The sequence below is a fragment of the Pogonomyrmex barbatus genome, unplaced genomic scaffold (assembly GCF_055798465.1).
Source record: "Pogonomyrmex barbatus isolate J1 unplaced genomic scaffold, ASM5579846v1 scaffold2, whole genome shotgun sequence".
Taxonomy (NCBI): Eukaryota; Metazoa; Arthropoda; class Insecta; order Hymenoptera; family Formicidae; genus Pogonomyrmex; species Pogonomyrmex barbatus.
In genome coordinates, this window is record NW_028297116.1 from 20,321,649 (window position 1) to 20,346,533 (window position 24,885).

A 24,885-nucleotide genomic window follows, 5' to 3' on the forward strand; every position below is an offset into this window, starting at 1 on the left:
GGTTTCTACCATGTGATTTCTCAACGGAAAAAACTCCCCCGCCCGCGTTTCGTCGCCGTCGCCGTCCGCAATAATTTTCGGTTCCCTCGATAGCGACCCTTCCGAAAACCCGCCAGGGGCCGACTTCAGCGCGCGCTAACGTCGGAGGGAAGGTTATTGAAAATATTAAGGAGCAGATTTATTTAACGATATTCTTCCTTCATATTTCAGATTTGGCTCGCGCGCTTGTCCCGGTTGTTTGATATTCGTATTGTTCGCGTTACATACAAGAATACAAGAAATCATTAATGTCCCTGCGTCGGTGTTTGTATAGTTGGATCGAAAGCGATTTTATATGGAACAGGAATATTCCGTCTTTCTGATGGTGCTTGCTTTTGCTCGATGCCTTTCTATTTTATCGGACTTCACACGTAATGCCCGACGAATATGAATGAAGTGTATTGAAATGAAAATACATGTGCCTGTGCGCATGGTAAAGAGAGACGATCCAGTTCCATAATGATTTTCACTGTCTGTTATTTCCTAGGCGAAGCTATATAGCTCCGCCGTGTCTGTTTAAAATTGAATAAATGTTATGAAAAAGGCAAAAATGTGAGGTCTTTTACGATGATACTACATGATAGATTGTTTCTCTTTTTCTCATCGCCGGAGAGCTCCTTTTATCTTCTTCTATTCCGCAATGACATTTGCTATTCAGCAACTCATTCCACACGTAGTGGATAATTAATAACCACCGATTCATCTAGTGAAATACCAAATGTATGAAATGTGAAATCTCTTTGGTTGTGTATTCACATGGACGCTATCAGGGAAATTTCCGATATATATTAAATTTCTAAATTTCCGTAACTTAATTATTATATCATTATTATATAGATATTACTATGTAATTAATGTGTTCAATAAATTTTTGGAATTTCATAGTCCCGCATAACCGTGAAGATATGACGTTCTATTAATACCGAGAAACATTATTAGAACCGAGAAAAATGCTAAGACTAAACTTTTTTTTCGTTGTTTTACCAACGATTTATATCGCTTTAGCGGACCAAAACAGGAGCGCAACGCAGCAATAGATTTGCCGGGCAGAAAGCTGCGGGATTATAACAGGGTCTTCATCCGGGTGAACCGACCAACGTTAATACAATTAACGGAGCTTTGCTAAGTACCGTAACACGGCCTCTCTGCCCCTTGGATTTGGCCCAAATATTCGCATTACCACGAAGAATCCATGATGAACCAGCTTGTTGGCGAATTCTACTCACGAATTCTTGGATTAATAGAATCGCAACGGTTACCCAACAACATTTCAAGTTACCATCATGAGCATACCGAAAGAAATTGTGTAAATTAATTTTTTTTTTCAATTATATTATTGTAATGCGAAACCAGTGAATATCATTTACACTTTGATATTCGCAAAAATTATGTAAATATCTCAGCCGATATATCGATCAAAAGTATTGATCTAGAATCATAAAAGTATTGATCTAGTCAATAAGCATAGATTATAGTTATTTATCATAAAATTTTATTGCAGTTTATCGACTTGTTCGTAATTAGAAAGAAAATCAGAGAAAAAGCATATATATTTGGATGAAATTTGAATGTGTCATTTTACAATCGCAAAATTCCTTTGTAGTACGGCACCCAATAACTGCGATTTTCTCGATGATAGGAGATACCGATATCTTTGGCACCCGAATGACCTTTGTCTTTCTATCCGTTTACGGTTTGAACGATTCCGGTCGACTTCAAAGCCGGAGACCGATGTAGCTCGATTGGAGTGACGTTCCTTGGTTAAAAGCCGTCAAACGATTCGTGGGTAAGCCGGTCGATCAGCTCTTTCAAATTTCGAATGTACGCGATGACGAAGCGAGGAATTACCATGAATTCTGAAGAGAAAGAATTGTTGATAATACGGCGGAAATAGCAAATATTAATTCAAAGCAAAGAAAAAAAAATATGACATGTAATATTATCAATAAAAAGGAGCTGTTTATTTTCCGTGAAATTATTATGGTTTGTTTTTCACTTCTTGATTGTGGCGTAAATAATTGAAGCGGTCATTTTATAAATTGCACGTTGAGTAAAAAGAAAATAAAATTCAGTATCCTGCAACGTTATGGTAAGGGAAAATGTACATTATATCTTTATTACAAGAGTGATAACTGTTATCGTGAAAATTCACGCCCGCTACGCTCCGGTGTAAATCAGGATAAGTGACATGTAATGGCTCTTCGGATAATTCCGGAAACTTCTCACACCATTGAGTGCTGGATGGCACCATTGAAAGCAAGCGAATGTCGAATCACGTAGTAACATAACAATGAGACAATTCCACTAACTTAATCGCATGATTGAACGGAGTTTAATCACGAAATTGCGACTCGATAATCGCTAAATCCAGCTAAATCAGATTTCGCAAAATTTCTATCGGAATTATCAAAAGGGATCTAACGAGTAAAATCGAGTTTATGTCGAAAACTCTCGCGCATTCTTTCTTTGTTTTTTTTTCTTTTTTAGGAGGGATCGCGTAAAAGAAGTAGTACTTTCATTGTCTCAAGTTGATTCTGCAGTCACTGTATCAATGAAACTGTATCAATGTTAATCGACCTTTGTCTGCCGGTACGCCTTCTTAGAGGCGCGAGCGTGTGCAAGTGCAAGTGCAAATGCTGCGTTCCCTCTATCGCCCGCACGTGCCTCACAACGTCATAGGAAATGGAAGCGTTTCTCCTCGCGGGGTAGCGAGATTAGTATCTGCGACGCTATAGAAACGAAACGTTACTTATTTCATATCCGACACGGGGACCGTTGCGGTGTATTCAATGGCGCGGAGATGTCGCGCTTCCGGCACGTACGCGCCTCAGCATTGTTGATAAGTCACCGTGTCTGACACCGGTACAGATATCGCGAACAAAACGCGAAATCGATTTCCACCCTCGAGAGACAGAAACGAAATTCCCCGCTATGTCCTACGGACGTTTCAGACACTTTAAATGTAGTCATGAAAAATTGTCGGTACAATCCGGAGGAATATTCGCGATGGAATTCGGTTTACTCGATTTCGAGTCGACTGGCGCGCGCGTGCGAGGCAACGCGCGATCGACATTTGAAGATGTCCATGAAATATTTAACGGACTCTGTGAACGTTTGCGATTCAGTTTTTCTTCTCCTCGAGTATGCCGTCGACGTGTGGATATCTGTGAATCTCGAAGAAGAATGCTGCACGCAGCGCGGTACGTGAGATGAATAACTATTCCGATGCAGAGAAGCGTATTTGTACTTACTGAGACGGGATAGCTTGTAGGCATCCGCGGTATTAATTACATCCACGAAAGCTTGCAGCTCAAACTTCCGAGCCGTAATGTTCTGATTGTGGTTCATCATCGCGAACTTGAAGGCGGACTGTACCTCATCGGTGCCTTGCTCAAAGATGGCACCTGTAACCAGAAGCAACGATGAATTAAAGACACACGTGTAGATAGAAAAAAAAAATAACAAATAACAAAATCTAACGTTTCCAAAGTTTATCAATTGACGAGTAATATCCTGATAACATGTAAATTAAAAGACAGAGAAAATATGAATATTCACGTAAAGTGATATGTTACACTTAGTTGTGTAGATCCGCATGTTTAATAAATGTCGGGAGGAAACGCGATCATTCTGTCTCGTCGTGAAATCGAATGTGATAATCCGACGCGACACCCTGTATCGGATGTCTGATGTGTGGCGCTCCGTTTACTACTGGCTCACATACGGCGCAGTGATACAAGCCGACGTCTGTAGGTACCGTCTGCATACGAGGCCCGTGTAATTACGCCGATCCATTCGGCGTTAATAGTCGGTAATACATACCAATATTAATGCTATCGCTCGTCATGTAATTTACCGTAAACCGACTACATATCCGATAATCCGCTGAGTCTATTTCTCGAAGTTAATAAGGCACTTTGGCGCGAATGTTGCGCGCGCGCGCGAATATTCGAGTTGAGAAGCGAAATCGAGGCTCCGTGGAAATGTTTGCGATCCCGATGAAAATATTGACGTCGTCACTGTAGAAATAATATGGCTACACGCATTTATCAAGCTATTTATTTCACGTCAAATGTATCGCATATTCCAGATGCTGCTGTCGATGAAGTGATCGATGATACGCTAACACGGTATGCGTCGTATAATCGAGTAACTGTCAGCGCTGAATACTGCACTTTGTGTCTTCGTTATTCCGAGCATCCGGCGTTACCATTAATATCTAGCTGGGAAAACTCGTCCGCGAGCACGCGGATTTTCGTCTATAAAATATATATACTTCTCCAAGTTAGTTGCGAATGCAGAGAGGGAGCGACGAAGAACGGGCAATCGTGCGAATTGACAAACTTGTATCGAAATAATTTTCGTTACGACTTTCAAAGTTGTAACGCCGTGCCCGGGAGCTGTTTTTCCTCGTCCGTGCAATGAGAGAACTTTTCACGCGGCGAATAAGATACGCTCCGAAGTGTTACACGATATTATGGCCTCCCTTTTCGCATTTCATTTCTTCCTATTTCCGCTTGCCTCCGCTTTTAGCTGCCTGCCTGCCTGCCTGCCTGCCTGCCTGCCTCCCTGCCTTTATGTCTGTCACATGTGAATTTTTCTTTGCTTTCAGGAGAGCATCTAATTTCATAGTTCGCGCGCCGCGCCTCGCGTGAAATATCGGTGGGAAGTTCGAAACAAAGTAGTATTACGATCCGCCCGGAATCCCGGCCGACAGCAAACTGGAAGTGGACAGGATACCGTACCGCGGCAACGTGATTTCATACTTTACAGGCAAATACAGAGATATTGCTTTACGCGTAATCCATACAGTTATTAACTCTTGGGCATTGTACGCGGCGAACAATACGCTGGACAAAGAATCATCCTTCCCCCATCAAAATAATAATGTTGATCGCACGATAAACATTTTTGTTCCTAATAATAACAGTAAAATAACTGTTTATAAATTATTAACATTAATAATCAGCTTATTCTATTTGTTTATACTTGTGTATTAGAACGCTCTATGAATACAATTCTATGAAATGATAAAGCGATAGTAGTTAATCTTCCGAATGAACAGGACTATATATATATATATATATATATATATATATACTCTACATATACTCTATATATACTCTTTTATTAATCATTTTTCATGCTGCTAATTGAAATCACGTACATAGTAATATTTTCAATTAAATTTACCGCTAATAAATATATGAACACTGATCCCGCGTATGATATCCAACTATATTCCGTTGAATCCGCGTATAATCTTGCGAACATTTTAAACGGTTGTGCACGTGTCAAGACACGAGGCGGGCGCCGTCGTTTTACGAGGCGCATAATTTTATTATCTCGCTGAACGTACAGAAACCCGCAGACGAGATACCGCGCGGCAATCTGAGCCATTATGCTCGCTACACACGGGGAAACGCCGGCAGAAAGAATCCCATTGTAATTCGGACGACACAGCACGATTATACCACAATAGCGTCGCTAATTTCTCGTAATTGATATCCCAGAACGTACCGCTTATAATCTGCTTCCACCCTTAATTCGCGGTTTACCTCTAACGTTCTTGTCCCTTGAATATATCCGATGATATTTAAATCATCGCATGCGAAATTATCGGGGCGACGATAAAAGGAGATTATTATTGTACACATGCGCTTAATAATTAGCATACATTGCAGGCGATTAACGCCTTTGAAGCGGTTTTACGCTGCCCGAGCGAGACAGGAGAGGATTAAACCGAAAGACGTTCACCGTGTGATATGGTCAGCGTGATATCGGGCGTCGTGCTAATATCATTTGATTAAAATACTCGAAAGAGGGAGAAAGAGAGAAAAGGAGAGAGCGAGAGAGTGAAAGGACGGGCAGGAATTCGATCTCGCGTTGCGTTTAATACGTTCTTTGCTCGTTTCCTCGTCCTCGAGTTCTTTCTCTCTCTGCAAACACATTTTCGCCGCGGCGATATTTGCTAAATATCTTCATCGATATTAAAATTGTTTTACATCGCGGTCCGACCGCTCTGCTAATCAAGACAAAAATCGGCGTCAGCGAAAATACATTCGCGTAACTGGATTGTAATTACAATAAAATCCGCAAAGCCGCGTTGCCTCCAGCATCGCATTAAGCTAATATTAATTAACCTGCTTTTCGTTTACTGTATCAAAAGAGGTGGAAATTCGCGCGCAGCAAAAATTTTGCCGACTACAAAATAATCACGGTGAAATAGAACTAGCGTTACGTTAGATTTATGCTTCGATTCGACCATTTCGCGAACTTAACGCAAACGAGTGGCAACCGATACGCGGCATACGATATCCTGTTTATAAATTGAAAAGAATAATGTCGGTCTAACTTTCCGATTAAAGATGCACACTCTTGTTATGTCGGCAACATGGAAGTTTGACGAGTTTCAGCGATAAACCTATATTACTATGATATAGGTATTTATGATGCATCGTAGGAAACTCGGCGAATATATATTGGCTTTCCCTTAAATACGACGTACAAAACTTGGGCGGTAAATCACTGCGCGTTGAGCGCGCTTATTACAGCCAGCCAGTATTCTTATTACCGCGCCGACGAGAGCCGGCGGATTAATTTAGATCGCAACCGTATAATTAAACGATGAATATTGCCATTTGCTGTAAAACCGGAATGCCGACCGCTAAACTCGATTTCCTCGACGGGATCGTTTTATATGCAAAATATGGGGCTATTAGTTCTCTTCTGTGGACGCGCGCGTTAATGCATACAGGGCAAAAAGGCTTCGTTCAAATATTCCAGGTGTTCTTACACACGCGGGAAACGTCTGCTGCCCGTGGCGATACAAGTCCGCCGGGTATACGTAACCCTAGCTGTATAATACTCGAATAGGTACTTCCGTTTATCTCAACGGAGCGAAACGAGCGACGATGACGACGAGGACGATGAGAGGCGCAGGATGAGATAATAAAAGGCTAGAATTTCGGAATTGTCGACCATTTCCCGACAATGCCTCTCTCCGTGCAACGCTCGTGCGTAGGTAAACGCATTTATGCGTTTCGTGCACCTGATCGGTGCCCTTAAACATCGTTTTAGATACCTGTGTTTATCTCCGCGCGCGTTGACAGGTGGAGCGCCGCCGCGCGTCTATTGATTGGTGCTTCCCCACCAGTGTCTCACACTCACATCGATTCCCTCTCTTCGTTACTCGTGCAGCAACCCAGCTGTACCTCCCGCCCTCTCCCTCCACCGCCCTTTAGCTTCCTCTCCTCTTCTCTTCCTTCTCTCTTCCTCTTTCTCGTCGTCCTTCCTGTTTCCACTCTCCGTCCGTCTCCTCTTCTTCTTCTACCTCTTCCTCTCTTCTCGCCTCTCTCTCTTTTCATCGTTATTTTCGTCCTCTCGGTCTCTCCGCAGCTGTCTGCCTTCCTATCATTCCTCCCTCCTCTGCCGTTCGTCGCCCCTGCCACCGTCCTTCGTTTTTCTCCATGTCGACCAATAATTCGCTTCCTTTTTACCCTTATTTTCTCTTTCGTTTCTCGCCCGCATACTCGAGAACCGCAGAATCTCCACTATTTCCCTCGCACGTATACGCGCTCTCCTTCTTTCTCACTCGTCTTCCGAACTCCGACGCTTTCTTCCTCCCCGTGGCGTCTATCAAAGCCGCGGTCTCCAAGCCGATCGCGCTCCATCCCTTCCTCCCTCCCTGCCGCCCTCTCCCGTACGCGCGCGTTCGAGATTTTTCCCGATGCACGGTTTTTTCCTTTCGCTGTTATTGTCGATTGAGCGATGCGTCGCAATTCGCACTGAGAGACTTTCCGCGGCTCCGCGACGGCGACTTCAATATTTAATAAGTATCGGAAAGTCCGATGAATGCTATTTATACCGGTATTGCCGGTAAGACTATGCGGCATTGAATATGCGGTATTGAAACGCGCGAACTGACAGTAGCTGTGGCACTCCATTATCCACCGTGTCTGACTCGTGACGGACTGTGACCACTGAGCCGGTCCGATTCAATTTGCAAGATTTAAAGTTCCCCGCTTCTTCCCAAGAAAGTATGCAAATGTATACTTTTCTCGAGCCCGGAGGGCGACGTCATTTTTAATAACCGTAACAAGTGCAGAAACAAAATTATATTAAGAAATTTCTGTTGATATGTATACATGTAATTAACTGTCGGACGGCATGATGGTTCATTCGAATCATACAAATTATGATGGATTAGCTACTATGGAAATTCCACTGTGCACATATCCATTTTCATTGTACGTCAGGTGGGTGTTGCGACCTTTCAACCCCGTTGCCACTGTACTCGCGGGCTATTTCTCCTCCCCCCCTCCCCCGTACGCAATTAAAACGCTTCACTGTTGGGAGTTCCGGGCTACGTGATTCTAGTCACGGCCGAAATTATATAGAGAAGCTGCAATTGACGGTACACACAAGTGACTATTCGCGTGGCCCGAACAATGCGGAACTTGTGTACGACTTACAACGATCACAATCGTTACGCAATTGTATCAACGAGCGTGCAAACTTTGGCAGTTATAATCGCGAGGAATTTAGATAACAAGTTCGCGAGTTGCCTCCGTGTAAAAATGAAGATGCGATTCGCACGCGCGAGCAAGTATCGAAAATTGCGCGACGTTTGTTTAATTTGCGCATCGCACGGAATTGCACTCGCGTTTTCCACTCGAGCGAAATTGAGATTATTTTATCGGTGACGAATCGAATATCGATCGCGTGGCGGCTGAAGTTTTTTGTTCCCGGCAAATGCGCGACGGGCAATATTCGGTGATGCGCATTGCATGTCGCTAACCGAAAATTGGATTGCCGACCACATCTGATCTTTGACTGAAACCCTCGTCGCCATCACAAACCATTAAAACTTCCTTTAACTTCTCTTACACGATTAGAGTTCGCAACCTTGTAATTGAATATTGGGAACAATATAAACGACCGAGTTGGCAGATTGAACTTTGACGACGACCGCCAACATTTCGAGAATCTTTAATCATTCGGCAGTTTTCGCTTCAAAAAAAAAAAATATTCGATACAGCGTTTTATTAATCATGATTCGTAAAAAGAAATCTGAAATTACTGTGAAGTTTAAAACAATTTAATTAACTTTTATTATAAATAAAAATCTACTCGTTAGTATTATTTACAAAGTATTTTTTTCCAGCACACACAATTTACACAAATAAAGATAGAAAACAAAAACTTATTTTAAAAAATTCAGACATGTTTCAAATTAATTTCTAAATATTTGATTAACGAACGAATTTACCGAGAATTTGTTTGTACAATTTCAATTACGTTCTAAATTATTTTCTTTATAATCAAATCAAATACAGCAAGCGATTTTTATTAAGAAATAATTCGATTGGCGCATCTCTGCCTCATCGCAATCGCTTCTCGATTACTCATATCTATTGTTATCTATGTTCTCTTATACCACCCTTATCGATGCCACCACTGCTTGTTGCACCATGGGGCTCTTCTATATTTATGATACGTTGTATCTCCGTGCCTCGATTTCAGCACGTTTATCCCTGAGTTATTTGACAAGGATAATACAATATTTTCGCGATTATTCAGTGACCGCCGTACGGTATCCTTGTCCTTATCGGCTGTTATACAAAATAATAGTCTACGTGTGCGCCGTTACGATTGTATCGATTCCCGAAATAAAGGTAAATTTGCAGATCAACCAATTTGCCGTACCGCCATCAAATCAATAAAATCGCCTGCCCCCCCGGGCAGGCGGTTTTATTTCTTTTTTTCAGAAAGTGGCCGCTCTCTCTCTCTCTCTCTCTCTCTCTCTCTCTCTCTCTCTCCCTCTCTCTCTCTTTCTGCTACCGCGGCAATAAAAACGCGACACTACGGAATACCGGCTTAAACGCGTTTGATAAAATATCATTCTGTTTACGGTACGCTTTGTTTAGAGATAAGCTTGTGGGAGCGAGAAAGAGGATGCGCGCCTGTACGCTTGTTAGCCGCACGTTTTAAGCAAAATAATAATGTCGGTGGCGTAATCCCCCGTCGTCCAAGGACGCGGATTGCATCGTCCTGATTCGGGCTCGCAGACGCGAGACGTTTCCATAAGGTTAGCTAGCCGTGCACTCCGCTCGGCAAACGCCTCGGCTAATCACGAGTCAGCCCCCGCGACAAATCCAATTCAGCGACAATGACCTAACGAGGTAACTTGATTTACATCCATACCAGGGTATCCTTCGAGGAGACGAGTGACAGCGAACGACGGACCGTCGCGCGAGATGTCGTCCCGTCTAGTCCTTCTCGGCGAGTGATCCGATATTGTATCCCTTAAGATATTCCGGGGATTTAAATTAAGTTCTTATCCGCAGATATTGAATCCGTTTTATGTTAATATGGTGCGCTTCCCGGCACCGAGTACGAGAGAGCCCGCTAAGAGAAGAGAGTAACGGGAGGTAAGGTCGGGCGAGAGAGAACGGAGAGAGACGGAGAGAAAGAGAAGGTTGAATAATTTCCGAAAGCTCCTCGAGTCAGCGACTGGCAGGGAAGTAAGAAGAGCGCCGTCTTGATTCGTTTCTTTCCGCTTCTGGTGGGAAGAAGTTCGAGAATCGATTGCTCGTTCATTCGCGCTATTTCTGCCGTAGATCTCCCTCGGAGCACGACTCCGGAGCAGGAAACTTTTTTCGAGTCCGCAATGAAACGGCTGTTTCGTGCCGATTGTTTAATATGAAACTTCGCAATATTGACTTTAATTAGTACGAGTGAGTTAATGTAACCGAGTACTTAGGACGATGAAAAAATTGGAACAAATTAGTGGAAATACCTCGTAACGTGAGTGGAAAGTGGAGAAACGAAAGGCGCAACGCGACCAAGTTTTTATGCTGATTGCTTGTATGTTGTAGTGCAACGTAAATCGAAAAAATTCCGGCAATTTAAAATATTACCGCTCGCGAATACATCTCGATAGCACTCTCGTGGCGGGAGGTCGCGAATTATTATATTACGCCTCGCCCCGAGGGGACGGGGTCATCGAATTCACTTCGCAAATGCTAATTCAGTTCTTAATTTCAATCAGCTGTGACGCTCGCAAAGGATAAAATGGAGAATCCGCTGCCGTCTTTAAGCGTGATGGCAAACATTTTAATTACCGTCTATCTCCCGCAATTATTCGTCCCGCCAGCTTTCCGTTACAGATATGAAACGCGTGATGCGAGATTCTTTCATATTTCCGCACGTTCGTTTCTCTTGCAATGGAATAAACTGAATAAAAGATCAAGTTTTTTCATTCTCACGATGTCACATTGATACGAAGATTCTCATATCTGCGTGTCAGTTATTCGCTTTTCCTCGTGCTTTAGTAATGTAAAAAATAGCAAGATTCCTCCCTGTCCGATTACGAGATCAGTTCGAGGAGCTTTTATGCATTCATGATCGATGTGGTGCGTTATCAAAGAATGTCTCTATGAATCGCAAGAACGTAAAGGAAATTCCAGCATATTTCTCAATGCGATCGAACAGTCTTTTCTCCTAAAGAAATATAACGTCAACCACGCAAGACAACGATGTGTTATCGTGGCGCAACGTGACAGCACGATAACAATGTAAATATGTATAACAACGAAAAAGTTGTTTTATAAGAACCGTATATGTGAAATATACATATATGTAGTTGAACGATTCATCTTTTTTATCAGTCTGACACATCTTAATATATAAAATTAAAATTTCCATAAATTTAGAAAATCAAGAATATTAAAAGTGAAATAAAAATATCATAAATTTCAAGAGAGTAACTAAAAGACTAAAATATAATTTTATGTTCGGCATGTGACTGCTCTGTTCTATCACTTAAGCTTCAGTTCTATAATTACCAAGGAGAAAGATGTCTCCAAGTGTAACGAGGACGTCAGTGCATAAGTCGCATCGACAAAGTCGAACATATTTTACTTGCTATTCTCGTCTCGTTCGCCAAATGGTTAGGCTAGATTAAAATCGCGCGTGCTTTCGCGCACGCCGGTAATAATTTCCTGTTTGTTGTTTGTCGACAGCATCGTGCGTTCGTTGAATCCTGCAATTCGCGAGGCAGTGCGCACGCAGGCGGACTCTCGTTAAACGGCAGATTGTACCGTGCGAGATGCATCCGGCCGCAGCGTCCTATCAAGATAGCCTATGTCGTGTCGGATAATTAACTAATAGACCGCGATACGTGAGCGAAATACGCGTCTGGCTTCAACATCAGTGGATGGCTCGCGCCATGACTCGCCCGTAATTATACCGAGGTCGGATCGCATTGCAGGACAGTTTATAAGTTTATTTATTATCAGTTATTCGTACACATTTGTGATATTGTATCTGTTATATCGACGCGCGGAAATCGTCATCAGATAACGAAGATGCTTCGGCTCGTTTTCACGTCAAAGCGCGCAATTCGAGTTTTACTCGTGCGAAATTTACGTACACATGCGTCGAAATATTTTTCCGCGATTCCCATCCGCTTTCAGCCGCGCATTCCGTCAAACTGCGAAACAATCGCTTACGTTACGCGGTTAAAATGCAACGTCACAGGCTGCAACACGTAGACAGCGCGCGCCTGGTGCACGTGTTAAATGTATTTCGGCACGCTCGTGTTTACGGCCGAGACTCGGTAATTTAGTTATATTTGTACATAGTTATAAATGAGATGTAAACGTTGTTATCATTAGATATCATTGTGCGTGATACATCGCGCTAACTACATGGATTCACAAGGGTACGAGTAATTGTAGCAGCGCAAAGGGCGGAATAGGACGTAACCGTTATTATTAGTACCTCGTAAATACCATATTGTCAGTGATCTAATTAATTTAATTTCTTCGTACAGTTAGCTCTGTAATTACGCTAGTCGCATCCGGTTCAACTATGCTACGTGAGATAACAAAATAAATGATCGCGTCCCACGTGTGTAATACAAACGAGACTCCTCATCGCGGCAAAGTTCGGGAATTAATCAAAATTTCCGGTTCGCTCAAAATTGCACGGCAGCCTCTGCCTATTGCGCATTGTAATTACTAATTTAATTAATTACGAAAAGTGATATCATCACTTTATACAGTGAAAGAAATAAATAATTGTAAGCAATTATAGCGTATACGATTCTCGGTTAATTAATTACGCGTAACAATTATAACGCGTACAACATTTCGTTTTATTTTATAACAAGTTTACACAAATTTGTTGAAATATATTGTCGTTGGCAAAAATTTAAATGCGAAGAGAAAATAATTTAAAATATCCATATATTGAGAAATACTTTGTAATTACGGGTCCAGTTTTATTACTTTATCAATTTTGTCGTTTTTTGTTATTATTTTGCAAACATATGACGAATCAAACAACCAAATAAACAGCAAACGAGAAAATCTGCATTTAAAGGCATTTTTGTAACTTTAAATTATTTTCAACGATACTAAATCGTCGTTACAAAGCAGAAGGACTAATACAATCGAAGTTATTTGATAGAAATTAGAAAAGCAATTGTTTAATGGTTCCTGTCAACTATTACGGAACAGTCTTTACTGTATATTTACAACATGATTATGCCACGCAGGTCGGGCATACCTCGTATCCATGTAAATTGGCAATCACCGTCGAAATTAGTGTTCCCCCGTTAATGTGAGCTTGGGTCAACACAATTTGCTCGGAGTATCTATCCATCAGAAATCTCAATCCGTCCGTCGGTAATTTTATTCGTGTCCAACCAGGATGTTAGCCCACGCTCGACCGTATCCATTTCCCTCCCAAGATCAGGCGCATTCAAAATACATGCGTTTTCCCATAACAAAATTTAATCGACATGATGGACAGGCACGACACTGGATGCGGGACGCGCAGAAATTGATCGATGAAATCTGAGTAACGTGGATAATTTGGTACAGATATTGTAATGAACTCGAAATACAAGCCGCAAGGAAATAACCTTAATTAAAGGCACTGTCCAGCCCTGGCATCTATTACAAATATAATTACTGCATACCATAAACCCGGCGGGGTGTAATCACATTGTTAAATAATGTAAAATATACTTAATACGGTCATTACTCGCGCGAAAGATGTAACGAACTTCTGCGCAGCTATGGACAGTCGCCACCAAACCCCGGGCACCAAGTTATTATGAAGCAGTCACCATTATCCAGCCGGTACAAGGAGCTACTATTTGGCAAAGAAGATTAAGCGCTTTAAGTCCGCGAGGAACTTTGCGCTAAGTAAGAGGCGCCCAAGCAAGAACGTTCTTAATCATGTAAAAGGGAGCTTGCCTTAAAAGCTCTTTCAAATAATAGCGATGGTTCTACCAGGCAAAAGATCTCGCCTCGCGTACCGGCGCTCCCTCGCCTCTCACCAAAGGTATACATACTCTATTGTTCCACGATTTACGATCGAATTGAGAGAGCCGAACGGTTCCCGTTAAAAGTGATCAATCCGATCGGTATAACGTCCTTTGGGAATCAGAAGATGGTACAGTACTTCTTGAACAAAGAAGCAATAGCACCCTACGTATCGGTCAAAGAACTTCGTCCGGTTCTTTCATTGACCATACGAAAAAGTTTCCAAATGCAAGTTTAATAAAAAAAAAAAAATTAAAAAAAAAAGAGTTAGTTACACAGAATTTATATTGTAATCGTGACGGAAAGAGAAAGAAAGAGTATAATATATGTCAAATTTTATTCTACTTTTGAAAATAGTGACTCAATGAATTTCCAGTGAAGGAATAATGTTTGAAAAAAAGAGAAAAGCAGAGCGAGCGAGACAATTTTCTCACAAGTCCCTCCGGTACGTTCTTTTAAGATGATAACGCTAGATTGAAGAAATCTTCGGCGATTTTCGTGCGATCGCTGAAAGTCTTCAAACAAATATATTTAATTTTAGCCGTCCCGATGACTACGGAGCCTTACTTTAACCTGGGTTATTATTTCACGTTATTCCACCGGGAGAAGGATGAGCTTGCGAAAAAATCAGGGCTACACCTCCACACAACTCCTTTCTCTCTCTCTCTCTCTCTCTCTCTCTCTCTCTCTCTCTCTCTCTCTCTCTCTCTCTCTCTCTCTCTCTCTCTCTCTCTCTCTCTCTCTCTCTCTCTCTCTCTCTCTCTCTCTCCCTCCTTTAAGTACCCGCCGTCATTTTCCCCTGGAGCCGATTTTTCAGTACCTAAGTACAGGTGGTGATTTATAAAGTGGGAATGCAGCCCGTGGCCCGTGTGCCCGCTCACGGCGATCCATTACAGTCTCCTGCTGCTTCGAGTCATAATATTTCCCTCCGACCTCGCCGTCGCCCCTCGCCACGGCTCGTACACCGTCTTCGCTCTTCTTCCAGGATCTCGTATACCGCGCCATCACCGCACTTTATGCATACCAGGACTCTCTACACCTCCGTGCTATCCCGGCAAACATTATAACGCCGTGAGATTATGAATTTCGTATACGACTTGGCGGATCTTTCCGCGAACCCTCCGCCGTATCCCTTCTTCTTAGCTACCGTCTTCGCGCCACCCTGCTGTTTCCCCTTTCTCTCTTTCCTACTGGTAAGCACATCTGGACGCGGCACTGCTAAGATCCAAGCTTATGTAAATGTTCGGAATCTGGTTGGTATTGGTAAAACTGCGCATATGCGCGTGTCTGCACGTCAGCGCTTTTGCCCGAGGATAGAAAAGGATTTTAAACTAAAATATGCATTATCAAGGATCATCCTAGCGTGTTGGAAGATAAATCCTATTAGAAAGCTTCGAGATTACGTTATTACTTTAATCTTATAATTATGTTCAGAAATTATTTGGAATTTATTAGCAATTTTAATAATTATAGTCATACGCTTTCATTAATAAAAAAGTTACAGATGACTTTTGTATTTTATATTTAATGTGTTACATTTAAATTTTAACCACGCTATTTAACTGTGGACATAAAAAAACAATTATTATTATTATTATTATTATTATTAAGTGATTATTATGATGAATACACCTTGAAGAATCTTTTTTTTAAACATTTCTAAACAAAAGTATGATTGTATATATAATAAAAGTAATGTCATATCTTTTGAAAAGAGAATTTTGAAAGATGTTCAACATCTTTGATTTCCTAGTAAACGTTATAAGATTGAGAAATTATAAATTTTATATACGATGTCGTTTCTCAGTCGAGCATTCCGCGAACATCGCTTGCGTCTTTTCTTTCAGTTTCTCTTTCTTGGCAACAGCAACGCACAAATATTGAATCGGCCAAGTTATTGTTCCCGTACAATTCTATTTCCGCTTTAAATAAATGTAAAGACATTCATATATCATTTATTTGTCGCAACATACATTCTTCCGAATACATCAATCAAAAAATAGAGATGGAATATTAACGTCAGCGTATTAGCAACATAATAAGAATATAATACATCGCTTGCAAATTGTTATTATATTCCACGACTTTAGGGGAAAAAAGGACGTTTCGCTTTACTTTATATAATATCCCCTCCCTCGGTGACGCGGTTCAATGTCGTTATTTTTCCCTTTTATTCTTTTTAGTAACGGAGCTTGGTGAGATTGTACATTTTGTATAAGGCCTGACGGATCTTGTCAGGAGCTTCCTTTCATGCCGCTCCTTTCCCTCGCCCGCAGGTAACAGGTTCCCCGGATAAAGCATTGCGAACAGCCACTCTTATGTAAATACCCGTGGTCCGTTGCTCAGCTCGAACCTCGTGTGCTCACGTGGGTTTGCAGTGACGCAAGAAGAGGACTCCGTCTCCGTCCCTGATGCTTACAATCTTGTTTGAGACAAGTATCCGTTGACCCTACGCTTCACTTTCCTTCATCCGAATGAACTTTGTTTTGCCCCTCGACAAATACCGTTTTTCACAGTGGCTTGACCGCCTCTCAGGGAAGACCTTGCTCGGAGATACCCTCTTTGAGATTATAGCGGAACGTAAAACGAGAAATTTGTGGAATACCTTCCGGTATCCATCGTTGCATGTCCCCGAGCATCACGTATGGAGCACTTGATCGAGCATCAACCATCGGAAGCTCTACGGGAGATTGAACGGATACGCTCATACGGCATGCAGTTCGCTTCGGAATCATATGCTCCAAAATTCGTGTCCGTAAGCGGATTAGTATGGAACGCTCCTAGGACGAGCGCAATAAAACGGCGGATAAAACTCCATGGGGACCGACCGAAGAGTGCTTCGAAATTGCCGGCGAAGGCGAAGGACGAGTGCATTTGCATTCCCGCTCGTAATTCATCGGCAACGTCGAGTCGCACATGCGTGAAATGTATGCCGCGGTGTTTCTTGCCCGTTTCGGTGGTATGTTGATAAAAACGAGAAAGAGAGAGAGAATATGTAAAGTATTTCGTAATAACGAATAGTGGATCGTGTTGCGCCGGCACGGAGAGCAAAGGAGGTTTATTGCCTCACCGAGGTTCGCAACAGCCCTCTTTGTCGACCACGCGAGTTCGATATGCATACTTGCGACAAGTGTATCGATCGCGAGCTAAAGAAAGGATAAACGTAGGTTTAATCGTTAGAAGTACGATAAAAAAGCTCTCAACTTTCAAACGGAAAAGCCGAAAGCGGAATCATTCACGTATTCATTTCAAGTATTTTTATACAGAAGCAAAGGAAACGAAAGCTTCAAAATTCGCATCTTAATTTTCATAAATATGGGATTTGTTATTTAGTACAGTGAACGTAAAAAAAGTTACATTGATTTTAAATGTATCGAATAAACTTGTATATATTTTTTTGAATTTAAATTATATCCTGAAATTACTTTCAAATATATTTTCTTTTTAATTTTATCTGGAATTTTTTATACGCAATAATACCAAATCTACACATTCCATTAATCTTTTTTTACATTTTGTGATTTTTCTTATCTACCTAGAATGGCGTTTTCATGTTTTCCTCTATTTTCACAAATAACATATTATTAATGTAATCGCTATATAATTTTTTGTAATTTGGATGGCATATGTGCCTGCAACAAACGATATTCCATCTTCAATCGAGGAATAAAGCTCGTTACGTCTCGACTTGTACTTGACCAGATTACCGAGAATCGCAAACAGTGAGTGTCATAAGACGTCGAGTGGCTATCAGTAATCCCATTCATCGCGAGCGTCGTTCCCCTTAGTTAAGAATCTTCGAAGTCGGAAGCAAGGGAGCGAGGACTCGTACGTACAAATATCCGAGGGTCGTGCACATCGTCGAGCGTCGATGCGGGTGCACGGTAGATTACGGCGGCGGCCATCCATGAGGCCACGTGAACGACTCGGGTCCTTTTCATGGAAGAATGGCTTTTCCATGTCGCTGAATTCAGTGGCCGGTGCGGCACAATCGCGTACTTGGTCCTCGGCTCGTGAACGGCAACGAGAACCAGTGGCGAATGCCCGAATATAGAAGAGAGTACGAGGGAAAGGGTGGACGTTCCTCGAACGTTCCTCGTGGACTCAGGGGCAAGTATTCCGCCGGGCAGGAGGCGCCTGACTTCGCGGGATCTCGATTTTAAAAGGTTCGTAGAGAGTTGGTCACGATCGTATTCCTCGAACTCTGCCGTCTCAACTTCGGCAGTTGCCTTCGTTTCTTCTTCCTCTTCCTCTCTTCTCTTTCCTCCTACTCCTCTTCTTCCTTCTTCTCTTTTCTTTTTGCCTCCCCGCTGTCGTCCAACTTTCTCCTCCTCAACTTCCTTCTTTCCTTCTTTCAACTTACTCCTTCTGACTTACTCTTTCTCCAAAAGTGCAGTACCCACTGCTGCGGCGATATCACTTTCCGATAAAAGTCAAGTCGTATGCCACCTAGAAAAGAGCTAAAGGCACCACTACTCTGCGGGAATGGAGGAAGCGCTGCTTCGCACAACCGCATCGTCGACGTGACGATGTGGGTGAACCATTATGCACGGCGATCTTCGAAACTTCGGTACCTATGTAAATTTTACTACCGACTGTCACATAGGTGGATGACTGTTGGTTTAATGCGACGTACGAAACATTCCTTCACCATTTCGTATTTCTCAGAGAAACGTTAGGGCAACTGCGAAACTGCCTCTATGAGATCAAATAATCATTTTTCAGCTTCATCCAAAATCGTATTCACATTTCACCGTAGCCTCGTGAAAGTTAAAAAAGGAAGCTCTTTTGGAAAAAAAATTTTATTGTAGAATATCTTTATCAAGAAAGAAAATCTCATTTTCAAAATGTAACGTCAGTGTCACATTAAATTAGAATCAGAGTTAAAATTCTTCTTTTATTTTATTAGGCTTTGCTTGTACTTGCGGGTGTATAGAAAGTTTGTCTTTCTCTGCAAAGTTTCATTAATTATAACATCTATTTAATTAACAGAATTAGCAAAGTAGATTTGGAAAGCGAGGTTAATAACGGACTTATTATTAAGATTCATAAATGCAAGAGAAAGCAATGCACGTTTCAGTGAAGTTAACGATAACAAACTCATAACTTTGGCGCATCTGCGATAGTGGCGGTTTCTACGTCGGCAAAATAATACGCGATGAGTAAAATGAAGTGTATAGATACGGACGATAGTAGACCGATGTGTGTGTGTAACAGATGCGGGTAAGCTTGATCGACGAATGTGCAGTGGTTGCGGACAGCCTTAATTGCCTGGCCTTTGGTGAATGTGCTGGAACTTAATCAAGCAACAGTGAGTACATAGTGCGACATCGTAACAATGAATCGTCCGATAATGACAACTTGAACTCGCGTCGGGGTGCCGATTCCATTCGACTCCGTCGAGCGAGTAGATTATCCGGCATTAAGGTGTGCCGAATATTCCGATAATCCTTTCGTAATCATCCGAAATACATGATTCTGTTCAATGGTACTCGTGGTAATACGACGTAATGCGATCATTAGGAGAGGCGAGGACCTTTGACATTCTCCCGACTTACGAACAAGAGACAGCCGAGAAAAGGCATAATTGACTCGAAAAGATGTACATGAACTCTCGACTTGAGAAAGACGACGAGGGAATAAAAGGAAGACGGGGAAGTAGTAAAAGGCACGGCACAGGCGTGGATCCTCGAATCGGCTGACTTACGCGATCCCTTTGCTTTCAACGCAGAGAAAGGAAAAAAGAAGGGAGGAAGGAAGAGAGTGGGATATAAAAAGAGGGAGCTCGGTGCCGGCCTTGCGAGCTCGAAGGCGGAAGGAAAGGAAACCTCCCCGTGGTGGCGGCGGGTCGGGGGAGGGAGGAAGCAAAGAGGACGGGACCCGGCACTATCTCGGAAAATTATGTCAGTCCTATCTCAGGTTGAAAGCAGAGACGAGAATGAGAGGATGAGATATGAAATAACCGGAATAAAAGGGAGAGTGAAATCCCGTGCTCGAACGGGACACCGAAGGAATAGAAATATTACTATTGGGATAAACTCTGTCCCGTGTTCAGTTTCCTTACACCATCTTCCTGGCGTATCTTATCGGCGTACCACTATCTCGTTTTTCCCACCCTTTGGCGCATTGTCCACGCCCGCTCTCCCCGTGAAGATTAATCGTCGATTCGCGATAAAAATTTTGTATAGAAACTGCTTTTGACCGAAAACTCCCTGTACGACGGAAATAATTACGCGATATTGGAAAATGCTCGCGCCCAGTCGGGGGAAAATTTTGTCGGGGGTTATATCCGGTAGATTATAAAAATTTCCCATCGCCAGTACTTGACCGCTTGTCCGCATTGTTCTCGGTCGTGTTTACGACCACGGTAAATGCAGTAAGAACAAGAATAAAGTCCCATCTATGCGATTATGAGCCATCCGCTTACGTTTACTTCCCTCGCCTCTCTCCCCCGATGCAATATCCGTAAATTCAATTTTTTTTCTCTCGGTGTATTCGCGTTGTCGGATCGACAACATAGCGGAACGACATAGGAGAATCGATGTTAACTCGAAACTCTCGTTCGCCGGCTGGAAAAACGGAAGTAAAAACGAAGAACGCGGAGCATAATCTTGTTTTGTTATGGAACCAATACAAAACAATTCTAGCATCTAGCAAATAAACGCAGTGAAGTACTCGATCCAAACTCGGCTTCCAAACAATATTACACGCTATGTCGCTAAACGAGATTGAGTGCAATTCATTAACAGTAAAAATTATATAATTCATTTTTGATTATTCGGAATATCAGCAAAAGAGTTGTTCACCGGTGAAATACGTTTGCTGATGTAGTTTGCACTTAACTTGTCCTAGAAAATTTCAAGCGACTCTTAATTGCCGATTAATTAAACGTGAAAAAATGGAATGGTTAGAATCCGCGTTGAAATCAAATGAGAATGAACGTCGCAACAATCGCAGTTTTACGCGAAAGCTGATTAAAACAAAGCGTGTTCATCGAGCACTTATTTGTTTTCTTTTTTTTTTTTTTGTACTTTCTTCCTAGTCCCAATCAATCAATCCATTATTTTTTTGAGGCGAACAATCTTCTCGTTGTAATATAAGTTTTACTAAGAAAAATTCTCCTGCGGATTAGTTTATGATTAAGGATTAACTTTCGCGGAGAGCCTGCATTTGGAGTACGATAAAGTTGAAAATTCTTCTCTTTGTTTCCGAAGTAATATTCGCGTTTCTTGTCGGGGCAAAGAGGATATCGAAGTTTATACGGTTATATTACATCCCCCTTGCTAATATTGAATACGTCCCCAAGCAGCTTGCTTGATAACCCGCACTCGAGCCAGAGAGAAGAGAGAATCCATTCGACCATCGTTCCTTCGAGATTAGGAGGAGTTTGCGGAGACTTCGAGGAAGATCTGTTTGGTCAAGGACGATCGGGCTATTACCAAAGTCGCGCTCGTCTGAGTTACGATCGCTAAGCTTACACAAATCCCGGGTCGAACTATTGCGACCGTCCAGAAATCGCGAAACGCTTTTCGTACAAACGTTCCGCAAGTCCACATCTGTGAGATTCGCGCGAAAGCTACCACTTTTCCGACAAGATGGCACGGCAAGGGAGATAGAATATCGCATAAAATTAAATCGATCCATCATCGACGCGTCATAGGTGGAACAGCCGGTAAAAAAATCTTCGCTCGATCTACATTCATTTATAGCCGTCACGCTCGCTAGACCGGAAATATTAATTCTAGCTTATTCGACGCTATTCGGTTCAATTCTCAAGCAACGTGAAAAACTTGGCATAAATAAGTGAGCGAGATCTAGGTAGAAATGAGCTCACGCGAGATTATCCGAAACGCGGTTTCGCAAGTTTCAAACGGTAGACCGCGATATCGATTCGATGAGCAAATGGGCGTTCAGCGCGCGTTCACCGACGAGCAGAATGCGATCAAAATTTCAAAGGGGACGATCGAAAGGGATAGGAGGGAGGGAGCTGGCTGGATGAGAGCTCGCGAGTAAAGATACGAAAGATCCGAGAACCGCTGACATATAACGCACCATAACTATTATCTCTTTTCTTTCCGCGAAAGAAAACTTGGCACTCGGCTGATCCCTCGAAGTATCCGGCGAGTTAGCGTGGAAGAGCGGGGGCGGAGGAATGTTAGACTGCGCGGATGGGCGGCGGGTGGGAAAGCTCTAAGATTACTGAATGGGCTTCGCTCGTGCTGGTGGCTACGCTCTCGGGGTCGTGGCTTTATTAACACGTCTTACAGGGTAACGGGATCTCGTGCACGTTAAGAGGTAGGTAGGTAGGTAGGTATATGGAGGCAACCGGCAGCTGTTGCTAACGCAATTTTCCCCCCTGATATAAATCCTCCGGACCCGCGATATTGAATCAAACGATATAGCGGCGGCTTTATCCTGGTATCACGCGCGCGCGCGCGCGCGCGCGCACACACACACATGAGCATGCTCCTCTTTCTAGAACGTTCGCTCCATAGTGACTCCCGACTAACTAGATCCTCGGTTCGGTCGGTCGACCGGATAGAGCAGATACGGATATAGGACGGATCGACCGGAATAAGTCGCTTGCCGCCGCGACTTTGTACGATCGCGAGAGAATAAGAAAGACAAGGGAATGGCGGATGGGCGAGGTGGTGGAGGATGGGTAAAGGACCGAAAGGAAGCTCTCCCCTCGCTTCCTCACGCTGTACGCCGCGGTAAGGATGGCACATCCATTAAGCGGAGACCAGAAGCAAGTAAAAGGATTTCAAGGTGGAGGGACGCGAGCCAAGCTTACGCGGTAATTGCGACGGGACCAATGAACGATGCCGTTTACGATTCCCCGATACTTATCGATCGACCGACTAATTAGTGTGAAGGAAAAACGGGAACGAGCGCGGATAAATTCTAAGAAGGATGAATCCTGCTGGCAATTACTTTTTCATGACTGTTCACTATGAGTTTCTTAAAGCGTTAGTTACGTTACCGCTGAAACACAGCTTGCGAATACCGATTTTATATCAGCGCGATTCCATCGGAGAACAAGGACAACAAGAAGAAGAAATCAGTCACGGATTAGTTTGTCAGATCGGAATAGCATGAAAGATCTCTGAAACAGCGTGGGAGGCACGTTCCGTCGAAGCACCGTCGAGGCAAAGGTGATTGCATGGACAGCGAAACGGAACGAAGTCCGAAAACTTGAACCAATCGAAAAAAAGAAGAGTAGAAGAATGGACAAGATGAAGAGACCGTACGGGAAGACGAGAGGCGAACTTTTCTTTTCTGTCTTCCTGCTCCGAGCATGCTCTCGTCCCAAAAGCAACGGAACGCCCATTACGTTGCGGACGAACGAGCTCCCTGTGATCGGAGATGAGCCGAAGGAACGGGGAAAATCGCACGGTGAACAGGGGAGTGGGGGGGGGGGGGCATGGGATACGGGGACAGAGAGAACGGGAAACGGGTGAGAAAGGGGGAGAAAATCGAAAAACCAAACCTTTCCGTAGGAGATTGGGCAACGGTACGTCTCGATCGGTGATGATCCGATGGTCTCGGGATGCGATTTTCTCGCGCATAGAGCTGCTGATTGCGAAGGTGCAACATCAGAACGTAGTCGGCTACATAGACGCGCTATACATTTTCCGATTTGGCTGCTCGGGAATAAAAAGACAATTCGCTCCCCGGGATCCGTAACCCGCCGACGAATGGATCCCGAGCGAGATAGAAATATCACCGGGAACAATTTATTACTTCCCTCTCGCTGGGTCTCGTTACAAGGGACCGCGCGGTAATCTTACATCGCGCATTATCGGAAGCGTGTTACCTTCTTCGCGATTAACTCTGCATTATTTACGGCGACGTGAGACGAGAACTCCCGCAAGGAAGGACGCGAGTAAACATCACCGTTGTAAATAATCTTTTATAAAATTATATAAAAGTGCCGCGCGCCACTTGCCTTTCTGCCGGGGCTCCCCTTTGCGTTCACGTACTATTATTTATTCCGAATACTTCGTGCGTGATAATTCTGACATGAGTTCGGAAAGTCTTTGCAGCCTTCGATTATCCGGCATGTGTGGGACGGCGAGCGGCGCAGTGCGGCGGCCGCTTTAAAGCGGCTCAAGGCTATTCCTCATACTCCTGCATAAACGCCGACGTTATATAGAGAGATTATTTCCGATCGTGCGATAGTTTCACGAGCGAAGGAACTGCAACACGGCGCATGATCGGCTTCGGCGCAAACACATCCTCCGATACGTGGCCTGTTTCATGGCCGATGAGACGCGCAATAGCAAACGCGCGTGCACGCGATACCGTCTACATCGCGGAAACGCCTCGCCTCGTGAGAGGAAAGGCTGGCGTAATTTTTATTAATTCCCTAAATCTCTCGTTGACTCCCTAAATCTAGATAGAAAATTTATTTTCAGCTGAAAGTCGCGCTTTTTTAAGGGACGACCGATTATTTGATTGTAGCGATTGCGCGAAGATTAATTTATTTATTGGGACTGGTTTTATG

At 43.1% G+C, this 24,885-nt stretch overlaps 2 protein-coding genes across 8 annotated transcripts in view; one reads left to right on the forward strand and one right to left on the reverse strand.

Moving 5' to 3' along the window:
• Positions 1-24,885, forward strand: part of LOC105423659 (adenosine receptor A3) — a 409,096-nt gene that overhangs the window by 354,640 nt on the left and 29,571 nt on the right. The window lies entirely within an intron of this gene.
• GluRIB (Glutamate receptor IB) overlaps positions 1-24,885 on the reverse strand; it is a 208,567-nt gene that overhangs the window by 91,894 nt on the left and 91,788 nt on the right. For 6 of the 7 annotated variants that reach the window (XR_016139381.1, XM_011633485.3, XM_011633483.3 and 3 more), the window contains exon 2: positions 3,291-3,443. Coding sequence is in view for 6 of the 7 variants with exons in the window: in XM_011633485.3 (XP_011631787.2) it covers positions 3,291-3,443 (153 nt within the window). In the remaining variant the exon portion in view is untranslated. Of the gene's footprint in view, positions 1-3,290; positions 3,444-7,123; positions 7,149-24,885 lie in introns of those variants that run through there. The other variant, XM_011633487.3, reaches the window with a different exon arrangement.